We start from the raw sequence: 15331 nt of genomic DNA, 5'->3' as shown, positions 1-15331 counted from the left end.
TTACTTTTTGAGCAGCAAAAGATTTTGGAAAGTTAAGGGACTAGATAGACTTGAAAGAATATTTCCTTGTGGAGTGTTTAAAAATTACTAAAAAAAAATGAAGGTTTTGAAATTAATTGTAAGAAATCTTCCCATGGGAAAGTTTTCTTGTGACCTTCCAGGGGAGAAATGGCAGATTGGCTCTATAATAAAATAATATAATTTTTTAAAAATAAAAATATTTAATACTTAATATTAAAATCCCCAATTTTATTGTGTGTGTGTGTGTGTGTGTGTGTGTGTATGTATGTATGTATGTATGTATATATATATATATATATAGAGAGAGAGAGAGAGAGAGAGAGAGAGAGAGAGAGAGAGAGAAGGAGAGCTTCCGGGGACAGCAATGGCAGATTGAATATGGCTGTTTTTGCAGAGCCAATGCCCACAGTAATTAGAGGAGCTGGCAATTGGGCTGGCTCTTCGGAATCATCTCTGGATGAAGGAGATGACAGGATAACCCACAGGCACTCCTTACAGAGGCTCCCTATGAAAAGATTGCAATCTAGCACTCTCCAGCAGGTGGAGCACTCTGGGAGTCAAGGGAAACATCGAGCCCAAGCTGCAGTATGGACCCTTCAAAAGGACGCTAGATTTGTTTTCTCTTCCTCTTTTAGTTAACAATGGAAACTGCCTATTCATGATTTATTTGGAAATGAAAAACCTCCTGAAAGGCAAGTTGCTGTACAGTGGGAGAATTTCCTTCTATCCTGAGAGAAAGAAGATTAAAGTACATTTCAAAAAGAAATATTTTAACTTTTGGAAACAGCAAAATGGAATTAAGAATGCTGATTGGGGATGGTTAAGAGGCTAGATGGATTTGAAACTGCTTTTGAAAGGATTGTTTTAAATGTTTAAGAAAATACAGTAAGTGAGTTTGGATTTAACTGCAAGAAAATCTGTCCTGGGAAAGTTTTGCTTCTGCAAATAAACACCAGATAAGACTGAGATTTGGAGGTTAACCAGAGAGAACCCAAGAGCAATTAAAGGAAAAGATATCTTTTAATACAATGGAGGAATATCCTTCTTTCAAAGAAGACTTTTTAGCTGTTTGGAATCAGCGTGTCCAGGAATTATTTCTAAAACTGGCACTAACAGAGGTTGTAGAAGAAAAGATTTCATTGGATTAAATAGAATTTGAGGAAGACTTGAATAAAGCCTTTTAAATGGAAGACATGGAAGATATGGAAAAAAGATGCTGTGGATCTGGCGATGGATTCAAAGTTGCCTGATTATGAGAATGATATGGAGAAAAAAGCTGTAATGGATCAGAAGAATGACTTTGAGAGTTATTCTATTTTGGATCCACAGAAGGGAAACACAACATCTCTGAAACCTTTTCTGAAAACAATCAAGGAGAGAACGATAGAGATTACTATCTGGGGCTTTATTTGGAGAGGAGATTGAAGATTGAACTTCTTTCTCTTCTTTTTGAAAGGCTCAAAGTGGATTTATCAGATCAGGGTTAAGTTCATTTTCTATGTGTAGCCTACTTTACCGGATCTTTCATAGTATTATCAACTGCTTTTTGTCAAAATAAATTGAATTTATATTGTTACATTCAGCCAGAGTCCCTAGAATGATCGAGCACTCCTTTGGTTGACTGGTGTTTTTCTCAGATTTCCAAGATGACATTTACAATAACACCGTAATATTGGAACTAATACAGAATAGAGTACAATTTGCTCTTGAACTAAAATATATTACTGAATCAAAAGACAAAAACAATTACCAAATTCAGTATCTGATTTTGCTACCCAAAAGGAATAAAATTTAGCAAGTAATGATACTGGACTGAAATATTTAGAATAATATGTTCTACATCTGTTTTGGTCTCTTCATAATAGAGCCTTTCAGGCAATAAGCAAATATGGAAATAATGACCCTGAAATTCTCCAGGGTTTTTATAGAATTTCTAAGATAGTGCAAGTCCTTTGAACCCACTAAACTACATCATTAGAAATGTGCCATTTACTTCTGAAGCTACAGCTTCTCACAAATCACACCTCCATATGAGCACTGCCCATTTGTTAAAACCGTGGTTGCCTCAGTCAATTCCTAAGAATTTTATATGGGAGCCATCATAAGCAAACTCCAAAAAACTACCTTTCAAAACCATCCTGAGAGAAGGATGGCTATAAATCAGAACTTCAGCCAATTCCATACCCCAGATGACTTCTGTAAGATTCCTTTCACTTTTCAACTATGTCCTCAGCTATTAAGTACACTGCAGATGAAAACGGTATTCGTGAGCAATTAGTGCACGATGCACATATATGAAACACCTAGTTTAAGTAAAGTGGAGGCATATAAAATGAGACAGAAATATGTTTTTCTCAGCAGTCCAGTACCATTGTTGGGCTTAACAAGGGAAGTCTGCCGCATATAGTTTAAAATAAGCCAAATACACACATATTGAAGGCTAATGTTTGAATATCTAGTACATGTCCCAGTATGTTCAAACCAGCAGCTTATAAGAAAAGTTTAAAAACTATTTGTAGTGTGGCATTTCCAGGGACGATGAACAGGCAGAATACTCCAAAAAGGACTGAAAGAACTCTATCTTGTGCCTAAATATTTACTTTCCATCACAGAATAGGCCACCACTTATCTAAGTGACAGGGAGATTTTTATTTATATATTCAGCACCATAACAGTCCTTAAGTAAAACAACAATCTGCTTGTATGTGCTATAACAAATCATTTTTAATTCAATCAGTTACGTTGTTCAAGAAAGAGGCTTCAGTATTACTGTAACACCTAAAAGTCATTCCAAAAGTTTGGCAAGCTTGCCAGCCTTATTCAACATCTGCTGTATAAGACTGTCTCATTACCCACTTCACTTTATAGGCTAATTGATAAAAAATCCATTACAACTCAAATCCAAAAGCAACACTAACTAGCATATCAGCTATTTCAATTTCTTCCAATTATGGCTGTGATTGTCCCCTCTGGAATAGGACCCAGGCAGTCTGACTATGTTTTCGCCTCTCCCAATCCCTAACCCTGATCTGGAACAGGACAATAAAAGAGAAATGTGCTTTCCTATGTGATATATTTTCTCAAGAGTGGGCATTTCCTAAAGATAGGCAGAAAAACTTAACAGGATGTGGAAGCTGGCTGTTAGCCAGAGAACGGAGCAAGCTCCATAATGATAAAGGGCACTGAATTCCCAGGATCAGTGGAAACCACTGCCACTGAGGAAACGCACGAGCTCCTGAAAAAAATGGGAATAAATGAACTAGGCTTTCAGTCTCTAGGTCTAGAATATATTGAAAAATAATGTAAAAAAGCATGCAACGGTTTTTAAGAGCATTTGTCGGGTATTAACATATATACTGTACATGCTATATTGCCATATATTAGCTTTACAAATCAGGTAGCAAGAAGTATAAGCAGTTTTAACAAAGAGAACATAAATAAATTTAAATGTGTTTAATCAAGTAAGGGACAAGGGGTGGGGGAAATACACATTTTTCTTGTGCCTAGAGAAATGCTTGGGCATTCAGAATTACTCTGAGGAAAAGCCATAAAAGAGCTGTAATAGTATGCCTAGGAAAAAATAAGATGGTTGCTTTTAATCCATCCTAGAATTGTATTTTACAATTCACAATTGTTTAATTAGACTCAAATATCTATTCCAGGTTTGCAGTACTTATCATAATAGTCAATCATCATCCTAAGTGCTTTTCCATAGTACTGAAGGATTTTACCAACTGGGACAAAATGGAATTTAATCTACAATATTTAGCTGATTTCTTTTCTCATGAAATGAGATCATAATATCCTGCAGGTCAACATAATGCAAGTTAACATTTTTACTTTCAGTGTTCTAGAGATAAGAAGAGTGCTATGCTTTGAGCATGAACTCAATCAATTTTTAAGCCATCAACAAGTTTGTCTGTTATACTGTGAAATTAGTTCTTAAGTTTTATATTAAAAAAAAAAACATTCCCAACCACTCTGTCCTTTAGCATTTCAAATTACACATTTCTTTCCTCCTTTTGTGATATGGATTAAATTAATCTAGCTACTTACTTAGGATTCAAACAAGAAAAAAAACACAAGCAACATCCCCTTCAATTAATAATACTGAAAGCCAAACTATTCCTGAAAAGTTAATGGTGATTTCTCTTTTTTCTATATAATTTGAATACCAGAGGTAATGAAAATTCACTAACCATTAGACACATAGAACAGTATTCATTCAATAACATAGCTCTCACTTTAATTTCCATGTATCTCTCAACCCACACATACTACAAACCACTTTTAATCTTAACTATGCTGCAAGGAAAGAAAATAGTAATATGTAACAATATCAGGAATTTCAATATCAGTATGAATTTCTTTTGCACGATCTTATAATATGAAATAATAAATTCCAATCTTGCTGTTTTTAAGGCTATCAGCACTGAGGACTCGAAGCATCCCTGTAATTATGTGCTGATTCTAAAGTTTCACTTCTATACAGTGGCTGACCATGGCTGGGAGCAAGCAACTCACTAAAACTCACAATTTATTGGAAAAAATAATATTTGGCAACAGATCCAAATGGATAATTGTATGGGCTGGTCATTGACTACAGTGAAGATACTTCTTCATTCATTTAAACAAGATATCCTTTTTGACTTAAAGACACTGTTTTTGAAATATTAATCAAAAGAAATAAAACATTCGCATTTAAAAACTCAGTAAAGTAAAAGCAAACACCAGTTAAAACTGCCCAAGGAAAGACTTTCCCTACTGGAGCACTCCACGCTCTGATTTCCCCTTGCGGCGCTATACTTCTTTACTGTATATACATATTTTTCTAAATTATAACATAACAAAAGTTAATATATCATTTCACCCCATTACAAAATAAAGTATCTGCCAAATATCAAAAATAGCAACTTATCCCAATTTTGTTAGGAAAACGGGTTGAAGCTTCAGCTATTCTTCCCCTTTGGTGCAAAGAGAACTGACTGAACTGCAATGTCCAAAAATATGATCCCTTAGAGTTCCTAAATAAAACCACTCTGTTTCACCTCAGCAAATTTGTCATCTCCCTGGATTAAATGGCCTTTCAGTATTCATAAGGATTGAGAGCAGCCATCTGGAAAATACTTATCTTCTCTTTCTTTTCCCAGATAATATCAAATGATCAGAAAAAAGCAGCACAGCCACCCAGCTGAATCATTCTGTGATAGCTAAAAGGCTTCTCTTCTGCACAGGGTTATGTTATTCATCATTATAAAGTAATGAAAGTGTAAAATATTATTAACAGATCCAAAATTTAACCCGGATCATGGAGAGGCAATAATATAAATATGGCAAAAAACTAAATCTTTCTGCAGAAATGTTTAACCACTACTAAGGGGTGGGGTGGGGGGACATTCATTTAAGAAGAAAGTTTGGCTAATGCATTTTTTAAGCAACATTTTCTAGTACTAGGGCTCATTCATTCCCCTAACTGCAGCATAGACATGTTCTGGTAACATTTTTTTTGTGCCGTGTCCTCATGATATTGCCTTGGCTCATCTCCAGCGCACATCAACTTAAAGTATGTTTTATTTCTTCCCCGATACAGTTTTGGCAGCAGATACAATCTAGCAGGCTTTGTTAGCTATGTGGTTGCAAATCTGCCCAACAACTAGCCACTTTGGCCCACTGGAAACATGCCCCTTCCCTTTTGGTTGCTGGGAACTGCCCTCCATGGTTTCTTATAAACATAGGTTTAGCACTCTTCTGAAAAATTATTAACTTTGTGTTTACAAAGCTGGACTAGTGCTATCTTGAGAGCAATCATTCTGGGCCATAAGATGCTTGATTTAAAATGGATAAGGGAGCCAGGTATTGCCAGCTGTGTGTGGCTAGTTCTGTCCCCCCTGGGTATATTATAGGTTTTCTGCTGCTTCTGCTAACAAGCTTTTTGCATGGCTGTACTTTTTTATTATCTTTATTACTTGGAAGTAGGGGGGATTACTTCATTTTGCCTATTGTATTCTTGCTCTATGGCTATCATGGACTACTTCTGGGTGTCACTGTCCACTGAGGCACAACTGGACTTACTAGCTGCAGCACAACTAGAGAATGGAGCTCATTGGCTAGCAGTTGGTCTTCACCTTGTGCCCCTTCTCCATGCCTGCATCCTGGTAGTTGGACAACTTGACAGGTGGCTAAGTGCAGTCTTCCAAGCACTCACCTACCTGCATCCAATCCCACCACACATGAGCAAAAGTAATTGGTGGCTGTATTCCCACCACCAGGCAACACTTGCTGGGAAGGAAACAAAGCTGGGGGAATCCACCAATCACTTTTCATAACTTTTCTCACATTAAAATGGTAAGGACAAAAGGAAGGCTTTGTTTCTGTGGCAAAATAGGGTTCAGAAGTGGGACAATAGGTAGATATTTAAGCAGCTGTCTGGTTGTGGCCTCTAGTTTGGTTGCAAACATAAGTTCAATAAACTCAGCTGAAACAAATGGGATCTGTGGCTAACTAAATAAAAATACTATGGCTTAGCAGATAAAATTACAAGATTTGAGTTGACAGTCTCTCAGTTCAGCATGTCATTCATAGCAGTACTATTGGGCAAGCAATTTTCTTGTAGCATCTAAACAGTCTCCCATAGCACTCTGTGAACAAGATTTCACCTGTTCTGAAACCTCCAGATGACCCACAGCATTTTTTCAGTTATTACTGCAAGACATCTTTTCCAGTCTAATTTTGCAGCAGTTCCTAACAAGTGGAGGTTGTAACATTTTTTTTTCTCTCTTGGCAAGAGAAATGTTGGCTGATGGTACATGGAGCAAAAGCAATGAAGAATCTCATGGCATCCTAAAGATCAATATATTTATTATGGCATTAACTCTTGTGGACTATTGACCACTGTGTCACAAGACTCAGTGTTAGTTCTATTACAGCAGACTAAAACAGCTAACCCTCTGAAAATTATTATAATGAAGACCAGCAGAAAATGCTGGAGGAGAAATGGTATCTGGATCAAAATCTGCTACAGGTATCTGGAGGCTTTTCAGCAAATATAACTGGCTTTTTAATAAGGTGCCTTATGGGCCAATATAGAGGATTCATAGGCATCTAGGGTATTGTGGGAATCATCTGCACAATATTGTTATAGTATGTGTCATCATTTTGACATCATGTCTTAATACAGACATATGACATATGACAGGATTGCATTAAGGATAAAATAGGAATTAATCTTTAATTTAGGAGATAGAAAGCATTTTTCCCAATGTAACGAAATCCTATCAGAGCAATACCAGAACAAGAAAATGGTAATATGGACAATCTAATATTTAAATCTCATGGAGAAAATCTATCTCTGGTTGCTAAGACAACAACAACTTGATGCCACATAATCAATCAATCACTCAATCAATCAAATATTTAAACCAACTTTTAAGCATCTTATGCAGAATGACTTTCTTGAGTCTAAATCATTGCAAATGCCAGAAAATCCAGGCATGTATAAATGCAACCTAAAATATCTTAAAAATCAGGTTTGATGTGACCCTATATACTCTGAAGAAAGAAAGCTATTTTCTTCCATTTATTAAAATAAAACTACATCGTTATATAAATTTGACAATTTTCTGCAGAGCAGTTTGTAGGTGAGTGGGTTTAGTATAGCTTTAATTACACATACACATAACATATCAAAATAAAAATCTGCCTATTGTGACTTTCAAGGAGAGAAAGAGATAAGTAGTGGACAGCTTGCAGGAGGTAAATGGTACTTCATAGACTCCTGTACATTTAGAAGTGGCAGGAGAAAACAGGTGCTACTGAGCTTTTAAAGCTTTTAACATCTGGCACAAACTGTTTTCAGCTTGTTTTGTTGTAACTGATTCAGTCTAAAAATAGTTTCTGACACCATCACTCAGACAGGTGAATATAGCCTTACTAGCAGTTGAATGACACAAGTAATATAGTTTTAGAAAGAAACATAGGATGGGTGGACACAATGAAATTTGCATGGTAATTATCATCAACTGTAAACCCAATTTGTTATGCTTGGGAATAATACTTTTTCATACAGGACTCATACTTTCTCTTCCTGCAGTCATTCTCCTTTAACTCTAGTTTCTTTCATTTCTTTCTTTTTCTTCCATGTACAGTTTTTCCCCAGAATACTCTTTTCCTCCAGATTACATTCATTCAAAATATTTATAACTTTCCCAAAATTTGTATCAGTTCTTCCATTATTGCTATTCACTGCAGTTATTTATATTTTCATACATACAACAATCTAGATGACACTAGTACATACTTTCTGACATGTGTTAGTTTTTTCATTCCTAGTTAATCTTACACCTTCACTTCCATGCACATATTCATACAGACAAGCTGCATTAAGAAGTATTCCATACCTCTCCTTTCTCTTAGTTTTCATGAAGAGATGCTGTCAGTATAAGAGGGAAATTAATGGCTTCCCAATCAAAGGTAAAGTTGTTTAAATGCTTAGGCGTTTTCTTTCAGTCTTCTGCTCCCAGGATATATCACACATACAAAGATACAGCCTCACCTCAAAAAGCTGCCAACACAATTATCAGACCTGTCAGCTGCAATGGAAACAGTTTGGTTCTTACTGTCTTTAAACTATTTAATGCAAAATGTTGTGGCTGCTGTTGTTTGCTCGTCAGTTCTGCACTTACTCTGATTCATCACACGTAGAAGCAATTCAATCAAAATTCAGTAGAATTTTATTCAGAGTTCTTCACTCTAGCCTGAATGCACTTTTTTTGGCTGGAACTATGGCTAGAACTCTTTTGTAGCTCAACTTTATCATTTGCCATCTAAATTTTGGTTGAGACAAAACTTGGGGGCAAGTCACTGGCTCAACTCACTTTCGCCTGTAAGTTCATTTCCTCTGGAAAAGATCTTTCGTTCTGTGGCTTCTCAGCCCCTTTTTAAATATTGCTTGGCTCTCATAAAGTTCTGCAAGAAATTAAACAAATAGTCCTTCATCTGGATATACAGGATAATAAATGAAATTCCTTCCAACTATTTCAAGAACCTTTATAAACCATCTTCTGCCATACATAGTGTGACACTTAATTCCCTACTTCAATGTTAATTAATAATATCCCTTGTGTAGAGTGCTTCTGTATTTGCTCACAGGCTGCTGTTGAGACAATAGCACGTGTTACTTTACTGCCCCTTTTACTATGCTTGGTGTTCAAGCTTATTGCTCTATTTCTTATCAGCTCCAAAGGTCGATCAGATGGAAGCTGTTTGCTTCCCACTTGCAAACATTTTATCAGAGATCTCTAGGAATCTAGTGAAGGACTGCTTGATCACTATTGCCATTAGAAAGTTTTGGATCTGTTCCTTATAAGCAGCACTAAACTATCATGACTCAAGTTTTGCCCCTTTGTGCAGAATATGAGGGGCAAAAATCTTCAGTCCTGCAGATGGTTCTGTCTATAGCATGTCTGCTCAGAAGTAAACCCCTTTGGTAGATTAGATCCAATATACAATAGGAAGCCAGTCTCCACCTATTTATTCAGGCTATTCTTTATTCTGAAAATTTTGACATTTCCTATCATTCCTTAAAATATTAGTAGCTACCATTTCTTATTAAGTCTAACCAAAACCCAAAATATAATATAGAATGATTGTACATAATGGAGTGCTTTTTCTTGTAAGTTCCTAAATCAGGAAATGGGGAACTGCTGAGTAGAAAACTGCTGAGCAGATACATCAGACCCAGTGCTACAGTTCCTCCTGCATCAGAAGTTCCATACATTCTAGTGGCCTATGCCAATTGTGTAATTAATGCCACATGATAAACATTTTTAATAGCTAGTACCTCGCCCACCTCCTCAAATTATAAAGCTTACAGTATAAATTCTGTCAGATTGCACCATTTTTTAGAGTCCACTTTGTGCATCATCTCTTCAAAGGATTTTCCACACACTGGCAAGTTCTGTAACATGAGGGATTCATTGCAGATGAATTGCTGTTGTGCATCTAAGAAAAACAGAAAATTTCTGGTCAAGTCAGCAAAGAAACATGACTATGGTCTACTTTGGAAAACCAAGAAGATTTTCAGAAACATTCATCAAAAGAAGGTGTTCCAATAAAAATGGAGTATTTAACTACTTTATATCTCAGATCATAGACATGTCATTGGCTAGATGCTGTGCAGCTCTAAAGCTCTTACCTAAAAGATGTAGTGCTCTTGGAAATTTGGAAATGTTTGCTTCCAATTATTTTGTTAATATTATTTTTAATATTATGTATTTTTTTAAAAATCACTACCAAGTCAGCTCTAGGAGCATACATACATTTATGTATCATTTGGCTTCTTCACAAAATCATCAGGTTTTATTATGCTAAATTTCAAAGTGTGGTTGATGCAAATAAATTTGGATTTGTCATACAGGGTCAATGGGTATTAAATACCAAATAAAGCAAAGTTTCTGTCAAACTAAACACAACTTTTAGTTATTACATGGAGAGATCCATATTTTCTTGCAAAATATGGAAATAGTTTACCACTGCTATCCTCTGGGATTTTTTTTTTCCAACTTCCCAGTCTAGTCTAAAGCCCATAGTCTACAGCTCAAGGAATGACTGATAGTCTCCATCCAAGGACTAACCAGGTCTGACCCTGCTTAATTTTTTCTAAATCAAGCTGGACCAACTAGGTTCTATCATCTGTTGTGATAATAAAAAAGTAAATGAAAACTGTAGCAAATTGTAACTTCATCTGTACATTGATGGGGTCTGAGCTACTGGTGATTAACCAAGAAAGAGGGGTTGGGTTATGATGGATAGTATCCAGTGCTCCTTTTTTCTTTCCCTTTTTGCTATAGTAGCTTCCTATTTTCTAATAGGAATGAATGGTAGTGTCCAGGAGCTGAGATGGAATTTGTTGAGAGATATTTGCTTCATTGTCTATAACAAGAGCATCTGCTTGGCTAGGTTGAGAGAGATCTTCAAAAGGGCTACTATTGTCACTTCAGGCCTTCATTTATTTATTTACACCTCAAGGACATATAAGATCTCCATAAAGGAAATGGGATCACTATTCACTTGAAATATTGCTGACAAATGCATTTTTCCTTATAGAGATATCAATTTCTTAAGCTAAATAGTCATAGGAAAATGAAACAGTTACACCAAGTTGTAAAATTGTGTTGATTTCTCCTGCAGAGTCATTCTTTCTCCAAACAGAAAAAGTCACACATGAGGTAGGCCTTGTAAATATTTAAATTTCATCTGCAGAAGCATCATGTTTTCTATCTTCCATTATAATCAGTATGCAAGGAATTACACTTTTAATAAAGGTATCAGAAACCAATCTTCTAAAGGCTGCCCTTTTTAAAGAGATACAATGAAAAAGAATAATACAAATAGAAAATATCTAGCTTCTTACCTGCTAATCCAATTGTTGTTAGGCTATTAGCTGGAAAAAACAAAGGAGTACCTATTAGAATGCTATTATTCCAAAGCAATTACTGTAAAAGACATTGAACTAATGATAATCATATGACAACATCTTGAATTTAAACCATACAGATTCTAAGGGGAAGTAAGTGGAACCAACTGGTTTCAACCCATAAAACATCTACAGCATCAGACCAGCAAAGTGACTTCCAAGAACATGATACCTCACCCAATGCCAAACCAAAACCTAAACCAAAATGGAATTGCTGCCAATCAGAAAATAATAAAGAATGTCCTCCATAGAGCCATAGAACTTAGTCTATCAGGGCTCCTATTCCCATGAACTTAATGGGTGTGCATCCACTTATGCAGAGAGAAGAGTATTCAGAATGATGCTGATTACACATCAAATGGTTTAAGTGTGATTGAGATGCATGTCGGCCTTTAGAGTCAGAGCTGTGAAAAGTCCCTTGACACATTTGAAAACCAGCACAATTTATCAAATCACCACAAGCTCCCTTCAAACCTGTATCCTCTCAGATGGCTGCATTTATTATTCAGAGGAAAAGACTTCACATTTACTAAATACAAAGGAACCATATATCACTTCAGCTTAATGTATTTTATGGCATTTTCTTGCTGCATTAAAAAACTTCCTTCAAAATATAATGGAGAATGACTGAGTAATTAAGACAACAAAACCACATTTAAATAGGAAATCAGCTGAAGTGTATCTGGGTTCATTAAGATTTTGGAACTATAAGGTAACAATTATTCTAGCCAAGGATTTAAATGCTCAAATTCTAGACAATTTCTGCACAGGAAGTGGATTTGCTTGAAATGGAAAAAGATAGCAAGTTTGGCGAAAAGACCTTCCAAAAGCCTTTGCCAGCGAAAAGAGCAGAAGGGCCAATGGATTAATGGATTAAGGCAACTTCATAGCTTTATAACTAGGCAAATATCTAACAAGTAAGGAAAAGCATGGGAAGAAGAGCAAATTAATATTTATACCAACTTAGCTGGACTGTTATTTAATTTTTCTAACATGTATTATATTGGTTTATTCAATTTTTCATTCAGTATGCTCATTTCTGTTGTAGACTATGTTGGGACTTTATGAAATATACATTGATGAAGATTCTCAGGCATCCAGGTGAAATTATCTGGATGAGTCATGGCAACTGGACTTTTCTTTTTTGTTTGATATGTTTCGCTGCTTGTCCAAGCAGCTTCTTCAGTCTAGAAAGTTGGTTGGGGGGACACCATACCAGGTATGTGGTATTTTCCAAATATCCATTTTATCTTCTCTGACATACCAGCCATGTATGGAATGACAAGATTCTTCCGTTGACTCTCGGTCTTAGCTCTATCTGCCATTTTTTTTTTGTTGATCTAGAAGTGGATTTAATAAAGGCTCAATTTGGATACCCACAGGCCTTAAGAGCTGTCCTCAGGTGTCTGTTTTCTTTCTTTTTGGCATCTATGGAGGTGAGGATGGTTTCTGCCCTGTGGTGTAATGTCCTGATGACTCCTAGTTTGTGCTGCACTGGATGGTGGGAGTCAAACTGCAGGTATTGGTCTCTGTGTGTGGGACCCACTGCAGCACAAACTAGGAGTCATCAGGACATTACACCACATACCTGTGTTTTTCAAACCCACTAACACACTGAGACAGAGGCTGGTACACCCTAAAGATCGAACTCCAAAACATAAAAAGAGCAATATGCAATCCAGTGCAGTGAGGAGTGTTCAGAGCTCTGCATTGGAGAAACCAAACAGCCTTTACACAAGTGGATGGCCCAGCACAGGAGGAGCAACAACACAGGACCAGAGTCAGCAGTTTACTTTCATCTAAAGGAAAAAGGACACTCATTTGAGGACAATAATGTTCACATTTTGGACAGAGAAGATAGGTGGTTTGAGAGAGGAGTGAAGGAATCCATTTATGCCAAAGTGGAAAATCCTTCCCTCAGTAGAGGTGGAGGCCTCAGACACAACTTGTCTCCCATTTTTCATGCTGCTCTTTCATCAGTCCCCAGGAAGATTAAGACTACTTCACAAGTTCACCATGGAGGCAGCACTTAACGACCCACTTGGGAATGAGTGAGGGATTAGGAGTAAGACATCCACATCCCAAAGACTCTACTAATCACTCTCCTATTGTCCCTTCAATGAGCCCATCATGTCAATGAGAAACTGGAAGACATTTATGGTGTCCCCCCAACCAACTTTCTAGACTGAAGAAGCTGCTTGGACAAGCAGCGAAACGTATCAAACCAAAAAGAAAAGAAGTCCAGTTGCCGTGACTCGACCTCCAGATTTATGAAATAGAATACCAATTAAGGTATAAATATTATCAACCCAGGGAGTTAATAAAATTATTTCCAAAATTATGACACTACAGGAAGTTTCTGTAATACATTGTCATAGGTCAATGTAATATTAAAGTCAAAGCAAACTCTTCTTAACAGCTAATGATAGGAATCATTAATCAAGGTAATGTTGAAATTCCCCTCTATTTTTATGGACACGGATTTCTATTTTTCTACTGATAGCACTCTGAACTCTATTTTAAGATTACAGCGTCCCAAAGCCTAGTGCTAATTTCTTCTGTCCTCCAACAGATCTGGAACAATGACAATGCCTTTAATCTCTGAAAATTACATCCAATAATATTCCTGGAGACTTAATTCAGAGCAGACTTTCCCAACCTGGTTCTCTCCTGATGCACTGGCCTGAACTTTCATCACTCCAAGCAAGCTTGGCCAATAAGAGAAGGGCTCATGGTTTCTTCTGATAAGTATACATAAAGCAAAGAAAAATGTAAAACATTCTTTTTTAAAGTAAAGTGTATGTGTGCATATTTCCTTTTTCACATTAGAGTTTAATTACTCCTAGATATGCTTTCCGCTGCCATACATACATAATTTTCTATGGCGTGTTGTTTTTACTTTTTATAATAGGATAAATTTTATAATATTTATTAAGAAAATAGGAGTAATCTACTGAACTGATTGTACTGAAATTTCCTTAACTGGTGTATATTAATTGCATATTACAGGATTTTAAAAAGAAAATAATTTGTTTCCATTTTTAGTTAGCTTTTCCATAGTACTTGCTTGGATTTTGTGATTATTAAATGTACATACAAAACAATTGTCCAAAGGTGAATGAAGCTATCACTTGTAAATCAGGCAGATGTTAATTGCAGTCAGCATCATGGTACTGGCCTTCACAAAAAAAACTGCAACAGAGAAGGAGAAAAGCTAGCAAGGCAGTGACTCTCCAGGGTTTCAGATAGTAAAGATGGAACCTAGGCATTTCTTCATGCAAATCACGTTCTCTCAATTATCGAGCTATAGCTCTTCCCTTGAGAAAAGACCATTGACACCTGCCAAACACATTTTGCAGTAGTTATGTGATGGAGTACCCTAGAGCTGGGATGAGTTCAGACCTCTGGGAAAGACCTTCTGTCTAGAACACATTGTTGTAATACTGAAAATGAAATCTTCTGACTTTTTCTTCCAATAGAGGTGAATATGTGTATTCAGGGTTTAACTGTGGAGTCTTTGGGGTTCTCTGAGCTTAGTTCTTTTCTTGCAAACGTTTCATTACCCGGCTCAGTGCTAAAATGGGATGGGGTTTGCTCTCTATTTATGTGCTGTGGCCTGCCTTGCCAGTGCTGGTAAGGGTAGGGGTTTTGTTTTGCTCCTCTGGTAGTTTTGACTGGCATGTGTTTGCTGCTTGATTGTGTGCCTGGTGGTAACCTTTGCTTATCTGGGTGAGGATTGCTGGTGAGGATTGCTGGTGATTGATTGCTGGTGAGGCGATCTTCTGGTCTTTTGTCTCTTTCGAATAGTATGTAGATGCTCTTAATCTCTATGTGTCT

General features: G+C 36.6%; 1 protein-coding gene across 2 annotated transcripts in view; it reads right to left on the bottom strand.

Moving 5' to 3' along the window:
• The window catches only part of RAMP3 (receptor activity modifying protein 3), an 89774-nt gene that overhangs the window by 48163 nt on the left and 26280 nt on the right, over positions 1–15331 (bottom strand). For both annotated transcript variants that reach the window (XM_088150070.1, XM_007423166.4), the window contains exons 2-3: positions 11432–11461; positions 9891–10020 (exon numbers count right to left, since the gene is read on the bottom strand). In XM_088150070.1, the coding sequence (XP_088006196.1) occupies positions 9891–10020; positions 11432–11461 (160 nt within the window). The remainder of the gene's footprint in view (positions 1–9890; positions 10021–11431; positions 11462–15331) is intronic.

The sequence above is a fragment of the Python bivittatus genome, unplaced genomic scaffold, assembly GCF_059951505.1.
Source record: "Python bivittatus isolate LINGU-HERP-01145 unplaced genomic scaffold, Pbiv_v1 ctg000610_np1212, whole genome shotgun sequence".
Classification (NCBI taxonomy): Eukaryota; Metazoa; Chordata; class Lepidosauria; order Squamata; family Pythonidae; genus Python; species Python bivittatus.
Note: the sequence above shows the minus strand (reverse complement) of the source record. Positions and strands in the feature narration are given on the sequence as shown.